Here is a 17,473-nt window from a genome sequence, read left to right as displayed (position 1 = left end):
TTACGTAGACTCAACTGTTGTGGGAACGATGGCAACCGTTTACATTTCATTGTTGCCCCGATCTTGAACAAACCTATTGAAAACACATTAATTAAAATAATAGGGAAAGCGTTTAGCCTTTATTTTTGAATGCAAGTTTAATTACAATAATAGGTTATAATAAATGCAATACAGTAAAACCCGGGTTGGGTACTTAAAAGAACCCGCTTAAGTACCTCGATGCGGGTACTTAATTTATTTATTTATTTATTTTTTTTTATTTATATATACGGAGTTTAAAACCAAGCCGTAGCATTATTAAAGAGTTTTCAATTAAAACACAGTTCATTCCCTAACAAATACCATATAAGCCTAAGCTTAAGATTTTATACACCACTTAAAGAAAAAAATTCACCAAAATTTAAAATTTTTTTTCTCTGAAATGTTTTTTGATAATACAGTTTTATAGCCCATTAAATTTTAGTGTAACAATGTGCTAGTTTCAAGTGGCTAAAAATTGCCGTTAATTTTTTATAATTTTTTTGCCGAAGGTGTGTACGCTGCCAAAGAATTTCAAAATATGTAAATATTTTAAGGAATTTTAAAAGAGCACTTAAAAGGGGAAAATTATAGGTAAAGTGGTAAATGGGGTACGAAAAATTTAGGTACTTAGGCGGGTTGGGTAAATAAGCGGGGAGGTACTTAAGAGAGGGGTTTTCTTCAGATTACATTCAAAAATTCATATTGCCCAAAAATGTTGGTTACTTAAGCGGGTTAGGTACTTAAGCGGGTTTTACTGTATAATGAAATAATAAAATTATAATAAAAATTAATTAATTTTCTGTGGTTAACTCTCTATAACCAAGGATTTTCATCTGCGTTTGTAGATGCATGCATGTCGCTGTTGCCGCTCTCTAAAATTTCGCGCAACTCTTCATCATCTATTTCCATGGGCAGAGCTGCAGCTGCTGTATTTTCATCTGAAATATTTAGAGTTGAGTTTTGAGATCCTAGCTGTAACGGCGGCAATGACACTGGTTGTTGAAGCACCTCGGGCAAGGGCACGCGTTGGGTAGTTGGTGGTGGCGGCGGTGGCAGACCCACTAAATGGGGAATAAAAAAAAAAATATAAATAAATATATGTAAATAAAACAGTTGCAGCAACGAATAAAAAAATTACTCACCATTTGACATGCCCATTGCTTTACGCAGACTATAGGGATCAACCACAGCTGACGGCGGCAATTTCTTTGCAACATCACCGAGCTGTTGGCTAATTTGATGCGCCAGATGCAGTTCTTCGGCGCTAGCTTGCGGTACGAAAGCCAAGTGCTGCGGCAATGGCTGTGAAAGTCGCTCGTGTTGCGTAGCGCGCAACTTCTCTATTAAATTTAAATTGTTGCTTAAATGCTCCTGCAGACGGCGAGTCAATTCGAAATTTTTCATTTCCGCTTCGATATTATCCAGAAATTCTATATCTATGCCAAGATCTTTGAGTGTACGTAAACGATTGAAATCAATACGAGTATTTTTGTACTTTTCATATTCTTCCTCGATTTGCTCGCGAGTTTCCGATGCTGTGGGAGTTACCGTTTGAAGACAACCAAAGCCGCCGGATGCACTAAAGCACTTGAATACTTCATGTTGCTCATGATTTTGTACTTGCATATCATAAAGATCGGACATTGCTTTGCTGTGTTCACCATTAGTGAGTATGTCTAATAGGCCATTGGCTAGCATGGATGCATAATTGGAATCCTTGGTAAATTCTAAAATGCTCTCAGCATACTCTGTGCTTGTAGCATCCCCTTTGAGAATGAAAAGTGTTTTTTAGTAAAGAGAACTACTTTTTTATAAATCATTTTTTTCGCTTACCATATGTTCTCATAACCAACTGCGTTTCTTCTCGGCTTAAATTAGAGAAACGTGAATCAAAGCTAGGTGCGAAAGATGCAAAAGCACCATAATTAAGTGGCTTCACCATTTTCGCTTCGTTTCGTTTGTCCTCACACGAGTAATATAGTTGTCCTGATCCTGATTCCAATTTACCTACCAATTCGCCAAGACTAACAACCTTTTCTGGCCCTTCATTCTCTTCTTTAAGTAGCACGTTCAAAGAGGTCGTCCCATCTTTGTTCTGCCGCAAGAAACCCATCTTATGTGCCTTTTCTTTTGCTGACAACCGCTTCTTAGCAGCCCGTGCTGCGCCTTGCACTTGCGCTAATATCTCTTCTGAGGTGAGGTCATCCACATATGGTTCAAAGCGGGTCTTCGGTTCATTCTCTAAACGAATGGCACGTCTCTTCTCTTCCTCTTCCAACTGCGCTGGAGTTTGTTCCTCTGCACCGGTGGAAGCACCTTCATCTGCTGAGTCAATTGTGCCATGATGGTCATAATTACCAAAATCTCCATGTAAATCAAAACCAAGTTCTTTCGCAGTCAAATCACGCAAGTAGCCGGATAACGGTTTCAGGCTACGCAAAAGATTTTCAGGCAAGAGATGCTTGCTGCCCACTTGTAGTAGCCGTTTGGCGGCTTTATGATAAACAGTATCAACATGGTTATAACGGATAGCATTCTCGCACATCAATTTAAAATCGTCGGTGAATTCTGTCAGAGTACCGTACTCGCTATCATCTATTTTTTGACGTATTGTTGAGAAATCCATAGGCTTAGTAATTATTGACGAATAGCCGGGAGCTATATCATCGGTGACAGGCCAAGCAAAGAATTGGTGGGGATCTCTTTTTTCCAAAAAACGTAGTAAATGATCTAATAACTTATTCAGAGGCGATTTTTGTTGTTTAAGCTTAAGTACACAAGTGCGAGGTTCACGGCCAGATTCGCTTGATGAACTTGGCGTTTTTGGTGCCTCTAATTGTTTCGGTGTAAGTGCCGCTAAAGAACTTGTGCCACCCGGTGTGGAAGCTGCAGTCGAAGCTGATGGCGACGGAATGAGAAGCTACAAAAAGCGATAATTAAAAAATACATTCAATAGCACAACCGAAATAACTTGTAGCACTTACATCAGGCAAAGGTTTGGTTGGACTACTAACTCCTAAAGCACCCACACCCAAAGATGAAGATTGTAACGATGATGATGCCGGTGAATCTAGTAGCATATCCTCAGTTTTTCGTGGTACAATGGGCTTTGAGACCGGACGACAAGATGGCGAATTATCTGTGGTTATGCCAGCATACAGCAGTATATTCTCCGGTAATGGCTGTGAATCGCCATCTTCCATAAAGCTGAAACCATCTTGGCTGGAATCACCATCTATTACAGGTGGAGGCGCCACATTTCTCGGGCTGCGTTGTACTGTCGAAATCGTAGCCGGTGGTATATCTTCCAGCTTAATATCTTCGTTTGGCACCTCGACAGAAGCATCGCGTCTTTCGCCACCACTAGTCTGCTCATGACGCTCGCTGCGGTGACGTTTTTCTTTATGGTGTTTATGTTTCTTTTCACGATCCTTCTTTTTCTTCTTCTTCTTAGATTTTTTATGCTTTTCACCATAATACTCTTCCGCTGGCGGAAGGTCATCAGCTACAGGACTACTTGGCGCAGCAGACATCATTGCCTCTGCTGCAGTAGGTGGACCCGCAAGCGGCGAACCACCGCTGTATTCAGGTGTGGAATTTGAGCCTACTTTCAAAATTAGTTTCAAGCCGCGCTGCAGCTGTGAAGGGTCCATATTATTGCTATACTCTGTAATAAATATGGGTTTAATCACGAAAAAGGATTAAAATAAGACTTTAAAAATAATGTAAACCTTCATATTTTTCACGTCGTTCAGATTTGTGTTTCTTGTGTTTTTTTGAGGATCCCATATTTTCTTTTGTGACTAAATAGACGCTGCCGCTTTCTGATGTATAAATTATTTAATATACGCGATTTTCAAGCAATTAAAATAATAAAAAAACCTATTATAAACCCAGACGCTTCCGCATTACACGTTTTTGTAAAATTTTTGACAGTTTTCTCCATTTTTTATTTTTTTGCCAGGTAGCTTTGTTTTTCATTAAGTGCTGTTAGACGTGGCAAGACAAAAATATTTCGAAAAGGCTACCAAATTGAGATATTTCAAAAAGCAATTACATGAGCGGTCACACCTTGCAAACCGAAAACCGAATTGACGGAAAATTTTATGAATACGCTCTTTGGCTTTTCACACTTTTCGGTGATAAAAAGTTCTTTCTGGCTGATCACACGCCGAAATAAAATTTCGCTTTCTCAATTCGACAGCGAAATGCATACACAAGTTGGAAATATTGCCACATCTGACACGACCTTTATTTGTCACAGTGCAAAAATCAGGGTTGCATCTACAATGGATTAATGCCGTGACTACACTGTCTTGCAGAAAATGCTGATTACGGCAAAACAAAAAACATTAGGTGTTGCATTAAGTTGTTTTAAATTTAAAATCAGTTCAGGACCATTTCAGCACGAATTATTGGATTACTTCAGGGGCATTTCGGGTATTTATTTCGTGAAACGGGAATTTGCCCTGCTACTAGCATATGTACAAGCTCTCTTAATGACCTTTGCAGAGCAGTTCTGGCAACTGTCTCTTTGTCTTTCGAAGAGCAATTGTCAATTTTGGCAACTATCTTGAAAGCTGTTTCTTTCTTTCGAAATACATACTAAATGACAGATCTGCCAACGAGGGCGTGAGACCTTTTGTCTGATTGTCTTTTAGTAATAGGTTTTCTAAAAATTAAAGGAAATTAAAAAAATGTACATATACTTTTCTTTTTAAAAGATTAAGAACTTAAAACTGAAGGAAAATTGAATAAAAAAAACGAATAAAATAAATTTCAAAAAATTAAATTCTTATTAAAACAATATGTTTTTTAATCAATGAAATCTAAATAAAAAAATACAATAAAACAATAAAATAGGTTCCTCAAAAATGAAATTAAAAAAAATATATATTTTTCCTTTTTCAAATAATATAATCTCAATATTAAAAAAAAAATTTAAAATTAAAGCAAGAAAAAATTTAATAAGTTCGTATATATTAAATGATTTTAAAAAAGTATTTTGCTTTTTAAAACAAAATCTATAAAATAAAAGAAAATTTAATTTAAAAAAGAAAAAAGATTATATATTATAAAAAAGAATTATGTTTATAAAAATTAAATTAAATTAAGACACAGTGTTTTTTTTTTATAAATCAATAAGATCTTAAAATTTTATTAATAAAATTGCCCTGCCAGAATTGCCCTGTTATATATTTTTTAAATTTCTTTTAATTTTCGGAACTTACTTAATTTTGCTTTTTAACTAATTTTTTTTTCGTTTTTAAGTTTAATTTTCTTTTTATCTTAAGATTTTAATTTTCAAAAAAGAAAAATATTTTGTTAATTTCATTTTATCTTCAGAGTTATTTTATTTATTCTTTAGATTTAATCGTTTTAAAGAGAATGTTTTTTTATTTAACTTTAATTTAAAGGTCTCATTTACCCTTAATTTTTGATTGCATTTTGTTGTCTTCTTTAATTTAGTTACTTTGAATTTCTAGATTATGTTGTAAAAATAAAAAGTATTTTTTAAATATTAAACTTTTAATGGTATTTTCTTCCTTTTTGTTTTAATTTACTTAAGAACAAAAAAATTTTATATTTGTTACGTTTCGCTAGATATTTGGCATCTTCTGATCGGATAAACATAACAAAAATAAAAAAAATTCTTCAATTTCATTTAATTTTTAGAGTTTTCTCTTAACTTTAAGATGTTATTGTTTTAAATCGAAGAATATATTTTTTTAATTTCATTTAAATTTTAGGAACTTATTTCATTTTTACTTATTAAATTCAATTTTTTCGACTTAAATTTAATTTTTAGGAACTTATTTTATTTTTACTCTTTCAGTTAAATTTTTTCGTTTTCAAATTAGTTTTCTTTAAATTTTTAGATTTTATTGTTCAAAAAAGAAAAGCATGTGGTCAATTTAATTTTATTATTAGAAAGTTATTTTATTTATCTTTTTAGATCTAAATGTTTTAAAAAGAAAAAATGTATTTTTTTTTTTATTTCAGTTGATGTTTAGGGTCTTATTTTATTTTTTATTTTACTTTTTTGTAATTTTTAAATTAAATTTTCTTTTGGTTTTTGGTTTTTTTTTTGTAAAAATAAAAATATTTGTTTAATATTTAACTTTTAAGTAGTATATTCTTATTTTTGATTTAATTTCTTTCTTTTTCTAGATTTTTGATTTGATTGTTTAAGAACAAAAAGAGTTTATTTTAATTTAATTCAATTTTATATTTTTGGTTTATTTTAATTTTGTAAATTAAATTTTCTTTTATTTATCACTTTTTATTGTTTTAAAAAGAGAAACATGTATGTACATATATAGTATATGTGTCTTTTATTTAATTTTATTAAAAAAAAAAACTTATTGCTAAATGGCGAAGACCATAACGCTAAGACCTCCTCGTTCGCAGATCTTTCAATTAGTCATTCGAAAGACAGTGAAGAGCTTTTAACAGAGTAGGCAGAATTGCCCTGTAAACGAAATCTTTCAAACTATCTTGCCTAATGTCTTTCAATTGTCTGGCAAAAGACTTTCAACTGTCTCAGCCAGAATTTACCTATTATTCCCCAACTTACTTTTTTTTTTAAATTTGGTACAACTATCGATTACAAAATTATTCTTTCATCGATAAACGAGGAAATAAAATAAGTTTTCAACTATCAAGCAAAAACAAAAATATCAATCCTATCATTACACCATGATTTAATTTTCAAGCACAATAAAAAAAAAATAAAATTAATATTCTTCACTTTCGCTGAAGCTTCTAAATTTTAAGTACAAATTTATACTTTTGGTTTATTTAAATAAAAAACAAATAAAAATCACCTTTAACTATCGCAAAAAAAACAATAAACAAAGAGGAACATAACAACCGATTTTAACTTAAATAGTTTAAATTTACCAAACATGGTCGGTCGACAGCTTGAAGGAGTTCCGGCAGCCGTTGGAACATATTTTAGTCCACTGGTTATAGCGGGTAAACCAAAAATGGTTGAGGAGAAACCGCGCACGCGCTCAGAAATGAGCACATCCTTCAATAGCATTGTGGCGACAGTGCATAATAAACTAAGAAGTACGTAAGTATGTACATGGATGAATAAATAAATCCGAGGGGAGGGGACATTTTTGTTTTCTTTGTTCTCTTTGTTTTAAACTAAAATAAAATGTTTTCCTTCCTTCTATTGTGCTAGATCAAAAAATTCGAAAACTGAAACAACCCAAAATCCCAGAGTTGCAAACAGAGGAGCTGAGCAGCGGCGTCGCAGAAACTTCAGCAAAAAATCCTACTATAGTAAAACCAGAACAGGTTGAAGCCACACCCGATGCGAAAACGATTTCTCCAAAACTGACTTCATCACTGAAAGCCACATCCATACCACAAATAAAGGCGTTGCGTGCTCATAAACAACAACAACGCATGCGTCCTAATGTCCTTAAAATAACCGATTATAATGATCCAGTTAGTCAGAAGCGCATACTCGAGGTTAGAGCACAGAAGAGAATTCTAGAAGATATGCTCATGCACAATCAGCGTTTACAACGCGATCAACACGCCATCGCTATGGAGGTACAAGCGATGCGTGAACATGTACGAGATTTAGGTAACAAATTGGATATATCACTAAGGAGACTAACAGAGCGACCGATCGCAAACAGTAATAATTTAGGAAAATCTAAAATGTTTCCAAGACCGCAAAAGTTTGATCCAATGCCGCTGCGAAAGTCTGTCATTCTCCCTACTAAAACGACCGCTCCACAATCTATACTGAAGACGTCATATTTACCGACAAAATCAGCAAATCCAGCAGCGCAGAAGGCCTACAGTCTGACACGAAATGGATCGAGTCCAACACGCAATGCGGCAAGTCCTACGAGGAATACGGGTATGAAGCATTGACTGTTGACTTGTCCAGCCATAGACCTAGGCATGCGCTGGCGCTAACATCAGGATATCTAGGAAAGTTGCACGCAATTAGACGCTGCTGTAAGGCAGAAATTGCCAAGCGTATCTAGTCCCGACAGAGCTAGAATTCCGTTCATACAAAAACGTTCCATGGACAAGATGTGGCCGCATGCCGTACGTCCTGATTGTACATAGCTTCTGAATGCTTGTGGCTTGCTTTGCAGTTAACATGGTCAGTGCGTGTATTTAAAGAAACTTCTATAAAAAGTGCATAGCTTGAAAAATAAACAAAAAATGCAAACATTATGATCGTGCCTAAATAGTTCTCCATACTACTCAGGGCCTCTTCGGTATGTCGACTCTCCGGCGCGGCTGGAAAGCCGTTTAAATCAAGTATATCTAGCGTCTCTAAGATTATTCTATTCACGGTGCGACCTGCAGGAAAGATTTTTTCTTCTTGGTTAGGCAGAGAGACTAGGGCCCGAAATTGCGTCTAGTAAAGTTGCAGTTGAGTTGGTTGATTTGTTGGTGTAGTTCAAACTTCAAAGTAACATAAATAATAGGTGCAATCCCGTATTCCTCGGACTCGGACGAGTAAAACTGTCAAAAAATAAAAATTCGCTCAGAGCGAGAGAGTAACATTGAGAAGTACTGGATCGCTTTCTAGTAAAAAATGGTAACTTCTGTCAACTTCAACATAACCTCAACATTTTGGTTGTAAATTTTTGCTTATTTTTTATGTAAACACACTCAGCTCACACATGTAAATAACCAAAAATACTTTCAAATTCATTAGAATCCACTTAAACAAATAATTAAATACTTTTCAACATGAATTAGCAGAGTGCACTTTTCTTTTGTTTACAATTTGGTTGCCAAACACACTACAGCTGCTCGTTTGACACATTTACCAGAATTTACCAGCAAAAAACTAAAACTGGTAACTTCTGACAGAGAGAGAACCGTATTTACTCTCTTTTTTGTCCTCTCAATAGTCAGAGAACCGAGTACGGGATCGATTTCCAGTAAAATCTGACTGATTCTGACTAGTCCGGACTCGTACGGGATCGCAACTAATACAAACAGCGCGTTTAACGCAATTTTCCTAATAGCCGCTAGGCCCGGCCATTCACGAAGGAAATGCTGGACACTTTCTTTGCTACCTTCACAGTTGACAGCTGCGGCGAGTTCTTTTATATGGGAATCACATTATCGCATCATGTTCGCCTGGGGGCCGGTAATCCATAATGATTGCTACAATTCTTAATAAATCTATCTGACTTGTTAAGCAGATCTACTGTCTTCGTCCTGTTTGTTGCCTATTTTGCGCATCCCAGTGCAACAGCCTCTACACTGGTGTCTTGTATCTTTCTGTGAAGAATCATGTCCGTTTTGTTTACGTTAACCCCTAGCCCCGCTCGAAATTCCCATAGGTCAATAACTTTCAGGGCACGGTTCATCACGTTACTAAAAGTACCTACATAGGTATTTCCCTGTTACTATTACGGTTATGTCGTCTGGATATGCCACTAGTCTTTGTGATTTCCCCTCGAATTCCTTTACTAATTTTTGGACCGTTATTAGCCATAATAGTGGTGAGAGTGCACCACCTTGCAGTGTGACTCTGCATGCTTGCCTGGCTACCCTAGCGTCGTTCCATTCCGCTCTTATTTTACCGTGGCCTAAAAGTATGTTTAATCCACAACGAGATAGTGCCTACTGATACGATGATATTCATATTTAATAGCTTCATCAGAAATACTTGAATTCAAATGCTTTCTCAATGTGTTTTACTAACGAGTGTAGTGCAGTATCTGTGGACTTGCCCTTAGTGCACGTATGTTGTGTCTTGGCCAAGATACCTGGCGACAGAGTGCCGCTGATGCAAAAACTCAGGCCTGTGCTCTTAAACCATTTGTGATATATAACATTCAGACGAAGAAATTTTTAGTATGCATTCATTTGTGTATATGTAAGCACATATATATGTATGTATGTAGATATGTAGTATCTCTAATAAGCAGATAAAAAAAAAGATTAGCTAGAAATAAAAGGCTTTGTATAAAACGCGCTGCTAAGCAGTTTTGCCTGCGTTCTCACAAAGTCAAGTACTTGGCGTTAAATCTAAAAAAAAACTGAATTTGAATCTGCAAGATGTTTACGCGTAAGTTACATAATGCTGATCCTACCAAAGCCACAACAATGCCCGATCCTGCTGCGCCAAATTATCGGCTCGGCGATTACAGTTATGGCAAAGAAGGAGTGCGTGTCTTTCAGCTAAAGAAGGATGGGCCACTGCACAGTGTGACCGAGTATAAAGTGCAATCACATATGCGATTGCGCACACATAAGGAATACTATGGAGGTACATAAGTAAACAAGGACTTGAAAAGTGCCACACAAGAGAGCAAATCTAATTTTACTTATCATTTTCTAAGCCGACAATTCGGATATTATCGGCAGTGATGTACAGGAAAATACCATCTACGTGCATGCACAAAAACACGGACTACACACACCCGAGGAATTTGCGCTGACACTAACCGAACATTTTCTGCAAGAGTATGATCTAGTCGCAGAGTCGAATGTGATTGTTGAAGAGTTGGCGTGGGATCGTTTCGGCGAGCAGGAGCGTCAGGGCTACTACAAAGACAAGCGGCATAATCATGCATTCATGCGCAACACGAATGGCACACACAGTTGTGAGGTTGTGAGGCGAAGGGGTATGTGAACTTTGAGATCTTCAAACGCTTTTAGATATAATATTGATATACATAACTACATATCGTCGCCTGGATAAAAAATTGTCGTATGTTACTTTCGGTGTGTTTGTTACTACTTAGTTCACGAAATTTTTAAATTACATATTTAATTTTTAACCGACTTCACAAAAAGGAGAAGGTTATCAATTTGTCGGATATTTTTTTTAATTTTTATTTGTTGTTTTATGTATGTTACCGCATAACTTTGGGCCACGTTAACCGATTTCTATAATTATTTTTTTTTTTAAAGAAAGGTGTTACCTCGCCAAAAAATAGCTAAAAATATTTTTCTTCTAAAATGGGGTAGCATTAAATAACATCATATTTGAATGTCTTTTTCAACTAGATTATTATAATGCAAATAAATATGAACTTAAATATTTACATACATTGAATTGGAGTAGCAAAATACCTTACAATTGTGACTAGTGAATATTAATACAATTTTAGCTCAAATCTGCAAATCTATTCGTAAAATATAAAAATGACCTTGGTTTAGTTTCACAGTTGTATTACCTTTCCATTCCGACGAATCAGTGAAGATATTACTATAGGGCTGTTCACGATGTTGTGGAAATGGTCTTGGATTTGCAGTTGGAATTGCATTTGTAAATTTTTTGCTTGTTGCCATGGCAAGCGTGTGCATTTAATTGTTGTGAATGAACAGCCCTTATATTTCAGGATTTTTTAAAGGAATTTGAAATTTACAAAATATGATTATTTTAAAAAATTATTTCAAAAACCAAATTAAAGAGCAAAATCTATAGAACTAAGGTAGATACATTTTTTTCTTTATTAAGAATAAGTAAGAACTGAAAATATAGATGTTTAAGGACTAAGATACACCCAACCTCATTCTCAAATTTCGTCCTTCTAACTTTAGAAGCTTAAGAAAGTAATATTAATTAATATGGCATTTCCAATCCTCGTAATTTCCGAATTTTATCTTTAATTTGGTACCCATATTGTTATTCTACATTGTACTGAATTTTTTATACCCGAGCGCACTTGTGCACAAGGGTATTATAACTTTGTTCACATAACGGTTGTTTGTAACAGGCAAAACGAATCGAGATAGATATAGACAAATGTATACATAAATGATCAGGATGAAAAGAGAAATCGATTAAGCGGTGACTGTCTGTCCGTCCGTCCGTCCGTCTGTCCGTCTGTGCACACGATAACTCGAGTAAAAATTAAGATATCTTAACGAAACTTGGTACGTGTACTTCTTTCGGGCGTAGGACGGATGGTATTGAAAATGGGCAAAATCGGACAATAACCACGCCTACCTCCCATATAACGGTAATTTTCAGAAATACGAAAACTGCGATATTTTAGTAACTACTGAAGATTATTCACTCAAAATTGATATTTGCAATAACTTTTAGACGAAAAATAAGAATATTATAAATTTTTGAAAAATGGGCGTAGCCACGCCCACTTATGGTTACATGTGTATATCTTGGCAACCGCTGCACCGATTTCTTCCAAACTTGGCACAGTTATTGACCTTGGTACAGGATACCAAATGGCTGAAAATTTTAAAAATCGGACAATAACCACGCCTACATCCCATATAACGGTAATTTGGAGAAATACGAAATCTTCGATAAATCAGTAAATATTAAAGCTAATTTATTAAAAATTTATGCTTGCAACAATTCTTTACCAGGAAATACGCTTATCATAACATTTTGGAAAATGGGCGTGGCACCGCCCACTTATGATCACATATATGTATCTCGGTAACCGTTCCACCAATTTGTACCAAACTCGGTATGGTTATTGTGCTTGCCACATAAAAGCAAAACGTTCAAAATTATTGAAATCGGACTAAAATTACGGCTTTTCATATAACGGTAAATTTAAAAAATGCTTGAAACGTCAATATTTCGAAATTTAAGGACGCTAATTTATTCAAAATTGATACACCCCGGCTTACCATGTAGCGGTAGCTTTCGGAAAGGTGAAAAGCCATATATGTAATACTTGCGCCGGGTATTTAATGTTCGGCCCCGCCCGAACTTAGACTTTCTTACTTGTTTAAATAATTTTTTTGAAGTAATCATATCTCTGAAATTACAGGGTCTTTCTAAAAAAAAATTCTGTCGCTAGAGGGAAAATCTACAAACGCAGTTTTACTATAGTTTCGTAAGCATATTGATTGCTTCGTGTGTTTCGAATTTTCGTTTGTTTTTGTCGCAAGGAGCAATCGATATAACGAAGAGGGATTATTTAGGCATGTCAGAATACCAATTTTTGTACTGTTTGATATTCATTAAAATGATAAAGCTCTGTGTAAAAATGGGGAAATTATAAAAAAAGTAATATATAAATCTTGCTACAAAATAGCTAAACTGGCAACACTGCCTAGGTTTGGCAAAAAAAAAAATAATGTTTTGCAAAAATACTTCAGACTCAGGGGTGTACGACGAACGTTTTTTTTTTGTTCTCGTAGTTTTGTTCCCAAGAACGCGGCAAAACCAAACCAAATTGAGAACAAAACTGACGAGAACGTTCTCATTGGGAATTATATAAGCACAAAACCCTGTGGAACGTTCCCAGAGAGAACAAAATGCGAACAATACTTTCGGGAACATTTCTAAGAGAACAAAATGCTACCAAATTTCTTCTGAACGTTTTGGCAAAGAAAAAAACGAGAACAAAATTGTAAGGAACTTTGTGTCGAAGAACAATTTGGGAGCTTAAGTTCCAGGACCTTTCTTACAGAGAACGAAAAAGGAACAAATCTACTCTAATAATTATGCAAATGAAGTTAACGAAAGATTTAGACACGAACTTTTCTTTAACATAAAATGAAAAATTGTTCCATAAATGGACAGTTCACCATAATGATAAAAGATCTGGAGGTTGAAATGATCCAGCTTTCGTCTGGCTTAGAATTAACATTCGTGGTTCTCACTGAAAAATTTTTTCCTCCGAACACGCAGACGCCTCTCTCATTCTTAACGTTAAGTTTTCAAAACTTTTGTTCTCGCCTTGTTGTCTAGCAGGACGTTCTTAAGACTTATGTTCTTTTTTTCGCTTTGTGTATTTCGGCTCGCCCTGGTGTTGATTTTTGTCAAGTAGTTACTTATTATCATTAATAGTACATTCATGGCGTATAAGTAACATTCTTACCTAGTCATATTTTATAAAAAACGAAATTATTATTATATTTTTTTTTTAGCTCGCTGCAGTTTGATACTTTTACAATCGTAAAATTATTGCTACTACTTTTAGATACGAATATATATTATAATATTTAGCCATATGGTATGGAAGATTCTTATAGATTTTCCCTATCTACGTTCGTTTTCGGTATATAATCGCAAATGCGTTTAATTTTTACTTATCCACATTTTTTCGGGTGCCCGGGTACCCGGTCTACCCGGGTCTACCTGGGTAGCTCATTACCCCCGGGTGAAATCATCAGCCCTAATATAAAAATACAAATTTCAGATGCTCCACCGATGTTGATTGGAAATTTTCATGGTTTGCGTATTGTGAAGACAGCGCGTGCGCCATTCACTGGCTATGTGAAAGGTGACTTATATTCGGAAGGCGATATGGATGATCGCATACTATGTACAGATGTGCAGGCGCGTTGGCAGTATGCCAAAGTGGATGGCATTGATTTTGCCACCAACTGGCTGAAGGTACGCGACTTGATTCTGCGTTCTTTTGCTGGCGATCCGGTGGAGGGTGTGGTGATTACTAGCGTACAATATGCAGCTTATACAGCAGAGCGCGCGGTGCTTGATGCTATGCCGGAGATTTGTAGTATTGCGATAAGTTTTCCGAATTATAGACATTTTCCGTTTGATTTCTCACGTTTTCCACCGATCGAGCCGAAAGCTGATGTCATTATTGTCAATCCACAGGATACACCTTTGGGCATTGGTTATGCCCAATTGGATCGGCTGGAGAAATAGCTGGCAATTTATATGAACATATTTTTGCGGTCGTTTTCAAGTGAATATGTTTTTAATAAATTAATTTCGTAAATATATTTCAGTGTTTTAATCTTAATAGTGTGGTTCTCATCAAGGCATATTTAACAAGCTAGAAGTGACAACCAACTCAAACTCTCTTGTAGTAAACTATAACGTGAAAAAACTGTAAATAAACAAATTAACCCATTGCGGTGCGAGTGCTACTGTTACTAAAACTTGTATAAATACATATGTATAATAAGAAAGTTTTGAAGATTACTTCAAAATTATCCTCAAAGAATTTTAACTGCATTCTAATTGTATGTACTAGTACATTAGGGTGGTCTTAAATGTAGGAAGCAAATTTCTACCAGCAGATTTCCTAAGCCTCAACCCCTACGTCGATGCAATTGCAGTCGAAGATATTACATATAAATTTTGGTCACGATTGGAGACGGTTGAGGCGTGTCGCACAGGAGGAAAAGTTCAGTTTATTTTCTGCACTTCACAGATGCTTTTTCATAATTCGGAGATACAAAACAAAATTTTTTATTATCATTTTAATATGCTGCTTCTGACGGGGTTAGCAAATGAAAGCAAGCATCTCTACACACTCAGCTACTCAGCCGATTTATAAGTGTGCCTTCAAATGTTCAACTTGAATCAATTTTCTTCGTCGTTTGATTTGGTTCTGCACTTCACAGAGGCTTCTTCGTAATTACGAAAAACCAAAACCAGAAAAAAAATAAAAATTGTGTGTTGCCGCTGAAGGCATTCGTACTCGAACCTGCTGGAAGCCAACAAATAACAGCAAGCACCTCTGCTCGGTCAAGCCACTGCCATACATACGAATTTTTTCTAAAATGTTCAACTTGAATCACATTTCTTAAAATCGGCTTATTGACCATAAAAAATCAAACCATAACTTGGTTGATTGGTATTGTGCTTTTGGTTCAGTGCATGAGGCGGTTTACAGGCAACTTTAGACGCGGTTAATTGAATCAAAAATTGGCTACTAGCCTACTCACTGCCTAATCATAGTGTCGACAATTTCATTGTACAATTAAAGGAAGGTGCTACCTTCTCGCCCCAATTGAGCTGTGCCCAAAGGTTTTTGTAATTAAGTTCCCTTATAGCAGCCAGCCTAACTGCACATTTAACAGCATGGTTTTCCGCGATTAGGTCAATGAGCAGGACGCTAAGTATTCTTTCTAGAACAGCCATTGGAGTGAACTTCGACACTCCCGTGATGCACAGTGTCGCGGAGGCGCTTAGCCCCGCTCGAGATGCCCTTTAGGTCAAAGACTTTCACGGCGCAGTAAATCACCTCAATGACAGTTAGGGTTGCCAACCGTACTATAATATATAGTATTGTACATACTATTTTTTTGATCTGCGTACTATATACTGTTGGAAAAAATATAGTATGCAAAAATACTATATTTCTTCAATTATAAATATATTTCAGTCATTTGTAAGAAAGAAATGTTTTAAAATGAATGCCATTTATACTGAAATATCACAATATTAAAATAAATATACTTAAAAACAATTGGCCCACAGATCAAAAATGGCAACATTTTTAAAAATACTTAGAAAGATTTACCAAATTTACTTAAAATTATTTCGCTTATGCTCTCTACCCCTGCAACTTCGGCATTCACAGAAAATGTTTTTCTAATAAGAATTTTAAGTGGCGAGATGAGAGAAATAAAGCGAATATCTCACTAATAAAAAATTTAATTTTCATTTATATTAATTTATATATTGATAGCGATAAAGCATATCGACGGCTGAGTGGAAGATAGGTGGTTTTTCAATAAAATTCTGAAGTAGGGCGTTCTTGAAAAGTTTTCTGAGATAGGGCGTTTTCGTAGCGGCTACCGAGATAGGTCGATCTTCCACTCAGCCATCGATATGATACTTTCAAAGAAATATATATTTTTTTAAAGAGAAAATGCATAAGAAAGAAAAAAGATGTACACTTAAAAATCATTTTTACTTTTTCTTAAAAAAAATACTATATATATTTGAAGTTTACAACTTTTTTCCAGATTTTTTTGAAAAAGTACTATAAATTTCTTAGAAAATGTTGGCAACCCTAATGATAGTGCCACTAGTTTGGCTACCCTATTCTTATTTTTCCGTGGTCTAAAAAAATGTTTAATCCACAACGAGAAAGCGGGTTCTACGCCTATTGATACGATGATATTCAGATTTATTAGCTTCATTTAAGACATTATGAAAAGCTCCGGAAATATCCAGAAATACTCCTATAGCACATGCCTTGTATTCAAGTGCCTTTTCAATGTGTTTTACAAACGAGGCGTGCTTAAAATCTTGGTTAGGAGTTTCCTAAGCCTTTCGACCTCGTTTGTTTTATTCAACTTATCACAGAAGTCCCTCAACATAACCAGGAATTTTTGTGTAGAGAATTTCCAGCTGGGGATGTTAAAAATTTTTATTTAGTAATAAATTTCAATCAGGGGGAACATTATCACTTCAGATGCAAAATTTGTAGTATTTATGTACATATGTATTCATATGTGTTTATGCAAGTACCTGCATGTGGTATCTCGAATAAGCAGATAAGATAGATGGTGGATTAGCTAGACATGAAAAGTCTATTATAAAAAGCAGCGCTAATTATTATTGCGCGCATTCTTACAAAGTCAATTACTTGGCGTTAAATCTAAAAAAAAAAAAAAACTGAAAACTGAAAGATGTTTACACGTAAGTTACATAATGCTGATCCCACCAAAGCCACAACAATACCCGATCCTGCTGCGCCAAATTATCGGCTCGGCGATTACAGTTATGGCAAAGAAGGAGTGCGTGTCTTTCAGC

General features: G+C 35.3%; 4 protein-coding genes across 4 annotated transcripts in view; 3 read left to right on the top strand and 1 right to left on the bottom strand.

Annotated features, from left to right (window-relative positions):
• Positions 1–751: 751 nt before the first annotated feature.
• Positions 752–4,011, bottom strand: LOC118740668 (bromodomain-containing protein 7). Its single transcript, XM_036472280.1, has 5 exons — positions 3,753–4,011; positions 3,006–3,688; positions 1,855–2,941; positions 1,164–1,787; positions 752–1,082 (listed from the first exon to the last, which is right to left on the bottom strand). The coding sequence occupies exons 1-5, from the start codon at positions 3,808–3,810 to the stop codon at positions 835–837; spliced, it is 2,700 nt and encodes an 899-aa protein (XP_036328173.1). The 5' UTR covers positions 3,811–4,011; the 3' UTR covers positions 752–834.
• Positions 4,012–6,905: 2,894 nt separating this feature from the next.
• Positions 6,906–7,920, top strand: LOC118741889. The gene is made up of 2 exons (XM_036473863.1): positions 6,906–7,095; positions 7,214–7,920. Exons 1-2 carry the CDS (start codon positions 6,930–6,932, stop codon positions 7,918–7,920), a joined length of 873 nt encoding a protein of 290 aa, XP_036329756.1. The 5' UTR covers positions 6,906–6,929.
• Positions 7,921–10,021: 2,101 nt separating this feature from the next.
• On the top strand, positions 10,022–14,654 carry LOC118741677 (uricase-like). The gene is made up of 3 exons (XM_036473651.1): positions 10,022–10,291; positions 10,365–10,649; positions 14,154–14,654. Exons 1-3 carry the CDS (start codon positions 10,081–10,083, stop codon positions 14,624–14,626), a joined length of 969 nt encoding a protein of 322 aa, XP_036329544.1. The 5' UTR covers positions 10,022–10,080; the 3' UTR covers positions 14,627–14,654.
• A 2,695-nt stretch (positions 14,655–17,349) lies between these two features.
• LOC118740665 (uricase-like) overlaps positions 17,350–17,473 on the top strand; it is a 76,844-nt gene continuing 76,720 nt past the window's right edge. The window contains exon 1 of the mRNA XM_036472278.1: positions 17,350–17,461. Within this exon, the coding sequence (XP_036328171.1) occupies positions 17,350–17,461 (112 nt within the window). The remainder of the gene's footprint in view (positions 17,462–17,473) is intronic.

This window comes from Rhagoletis pomonella, unplaced genomic scaffold (genome assembly GCF_013731165.1).
Source record: "Rhagoletis pomonella isolate Grant_MI unplaced genomic scaffold, Rhpom_1.0 Rhpom_scaffold_00006, whole genome shotgun sequence".
NCBI lineage: Eukaryota > Metazoa > Arthropoda > Insecta > Diptera > Tephritidae > Rhagoletis > Rhagoletis pomonella.
Note: the sequence above shows the minus strand (reverse complement) of the source record. Positions and strands in the feature narration are given on the sequence as shown.

What these genes read in the sequence shown, in the direction of transcription:
- LOC118741677 (XM_036473651.1), top strand. Translation starts at nt 10,081, where the DNA reads ATGTTTACGCGTAAGTTACATAATGCTGATCCTACCAAAGCCACAACA. An exon ending in ACATAAGGAATACTATGGAG is followed by an intron (nt 10,292 to 10,364) that starts GTACATAAGTAA and finishes TCATTTTCTAAG; the next exon opens with CCGACAATTCGGATATTATC. An exon ending in TGAGGTTGTGAGGCGAAGGG is followed by an intron (nt 10,650 to 14,153) that starts GTATGTGAACTT and finishes TACAAATTTCAG; the next exon opens with ATGCTCCACCGATGTTGATT.
- LOC118740668 (XM_036472280.1), bottom strand. Translation starts at nt 3,810, where the DNA reads ATGGGATCCTCAAAAAAACACAAGAAACACAAATCTGAACGACGTGAA. An exon ending in CAACCAAACCTTTGCCTGAT is followed by an intron (nt 2,942 to 3,005) that starts GTAAGTGCTACA and finishes CGCTTTTTGTAG; the next exon opens with CTTCTCATTCCGTCGCCATC. An exon ending in AGCAATGGGCATGTCAAATG is followed by an intron (nt 1,083 to 1,163) that starts GTGAGTAATTTT and finishes TTCCCCATTTAG; the next exon opens with TGGGTCTGCCACCGCCGCCA.
- LOC118741889 (XM_036473863.1), top strand. Translation starts at nt 6,930, where the DNA reads ATGGTCGGTCGACAGCTTGAAGGAGTTCCGGCAGCCGTTGGAACATAT. An exon ending in AGTGCATAATAAACTAAGAA is followed by an intron (nt 7,096 to 7,213) that starts GTACGTAAGTAT and finishes CTATTGTGCTAG; the next exon opens with ATCAAAAAATTCGAAAACTG.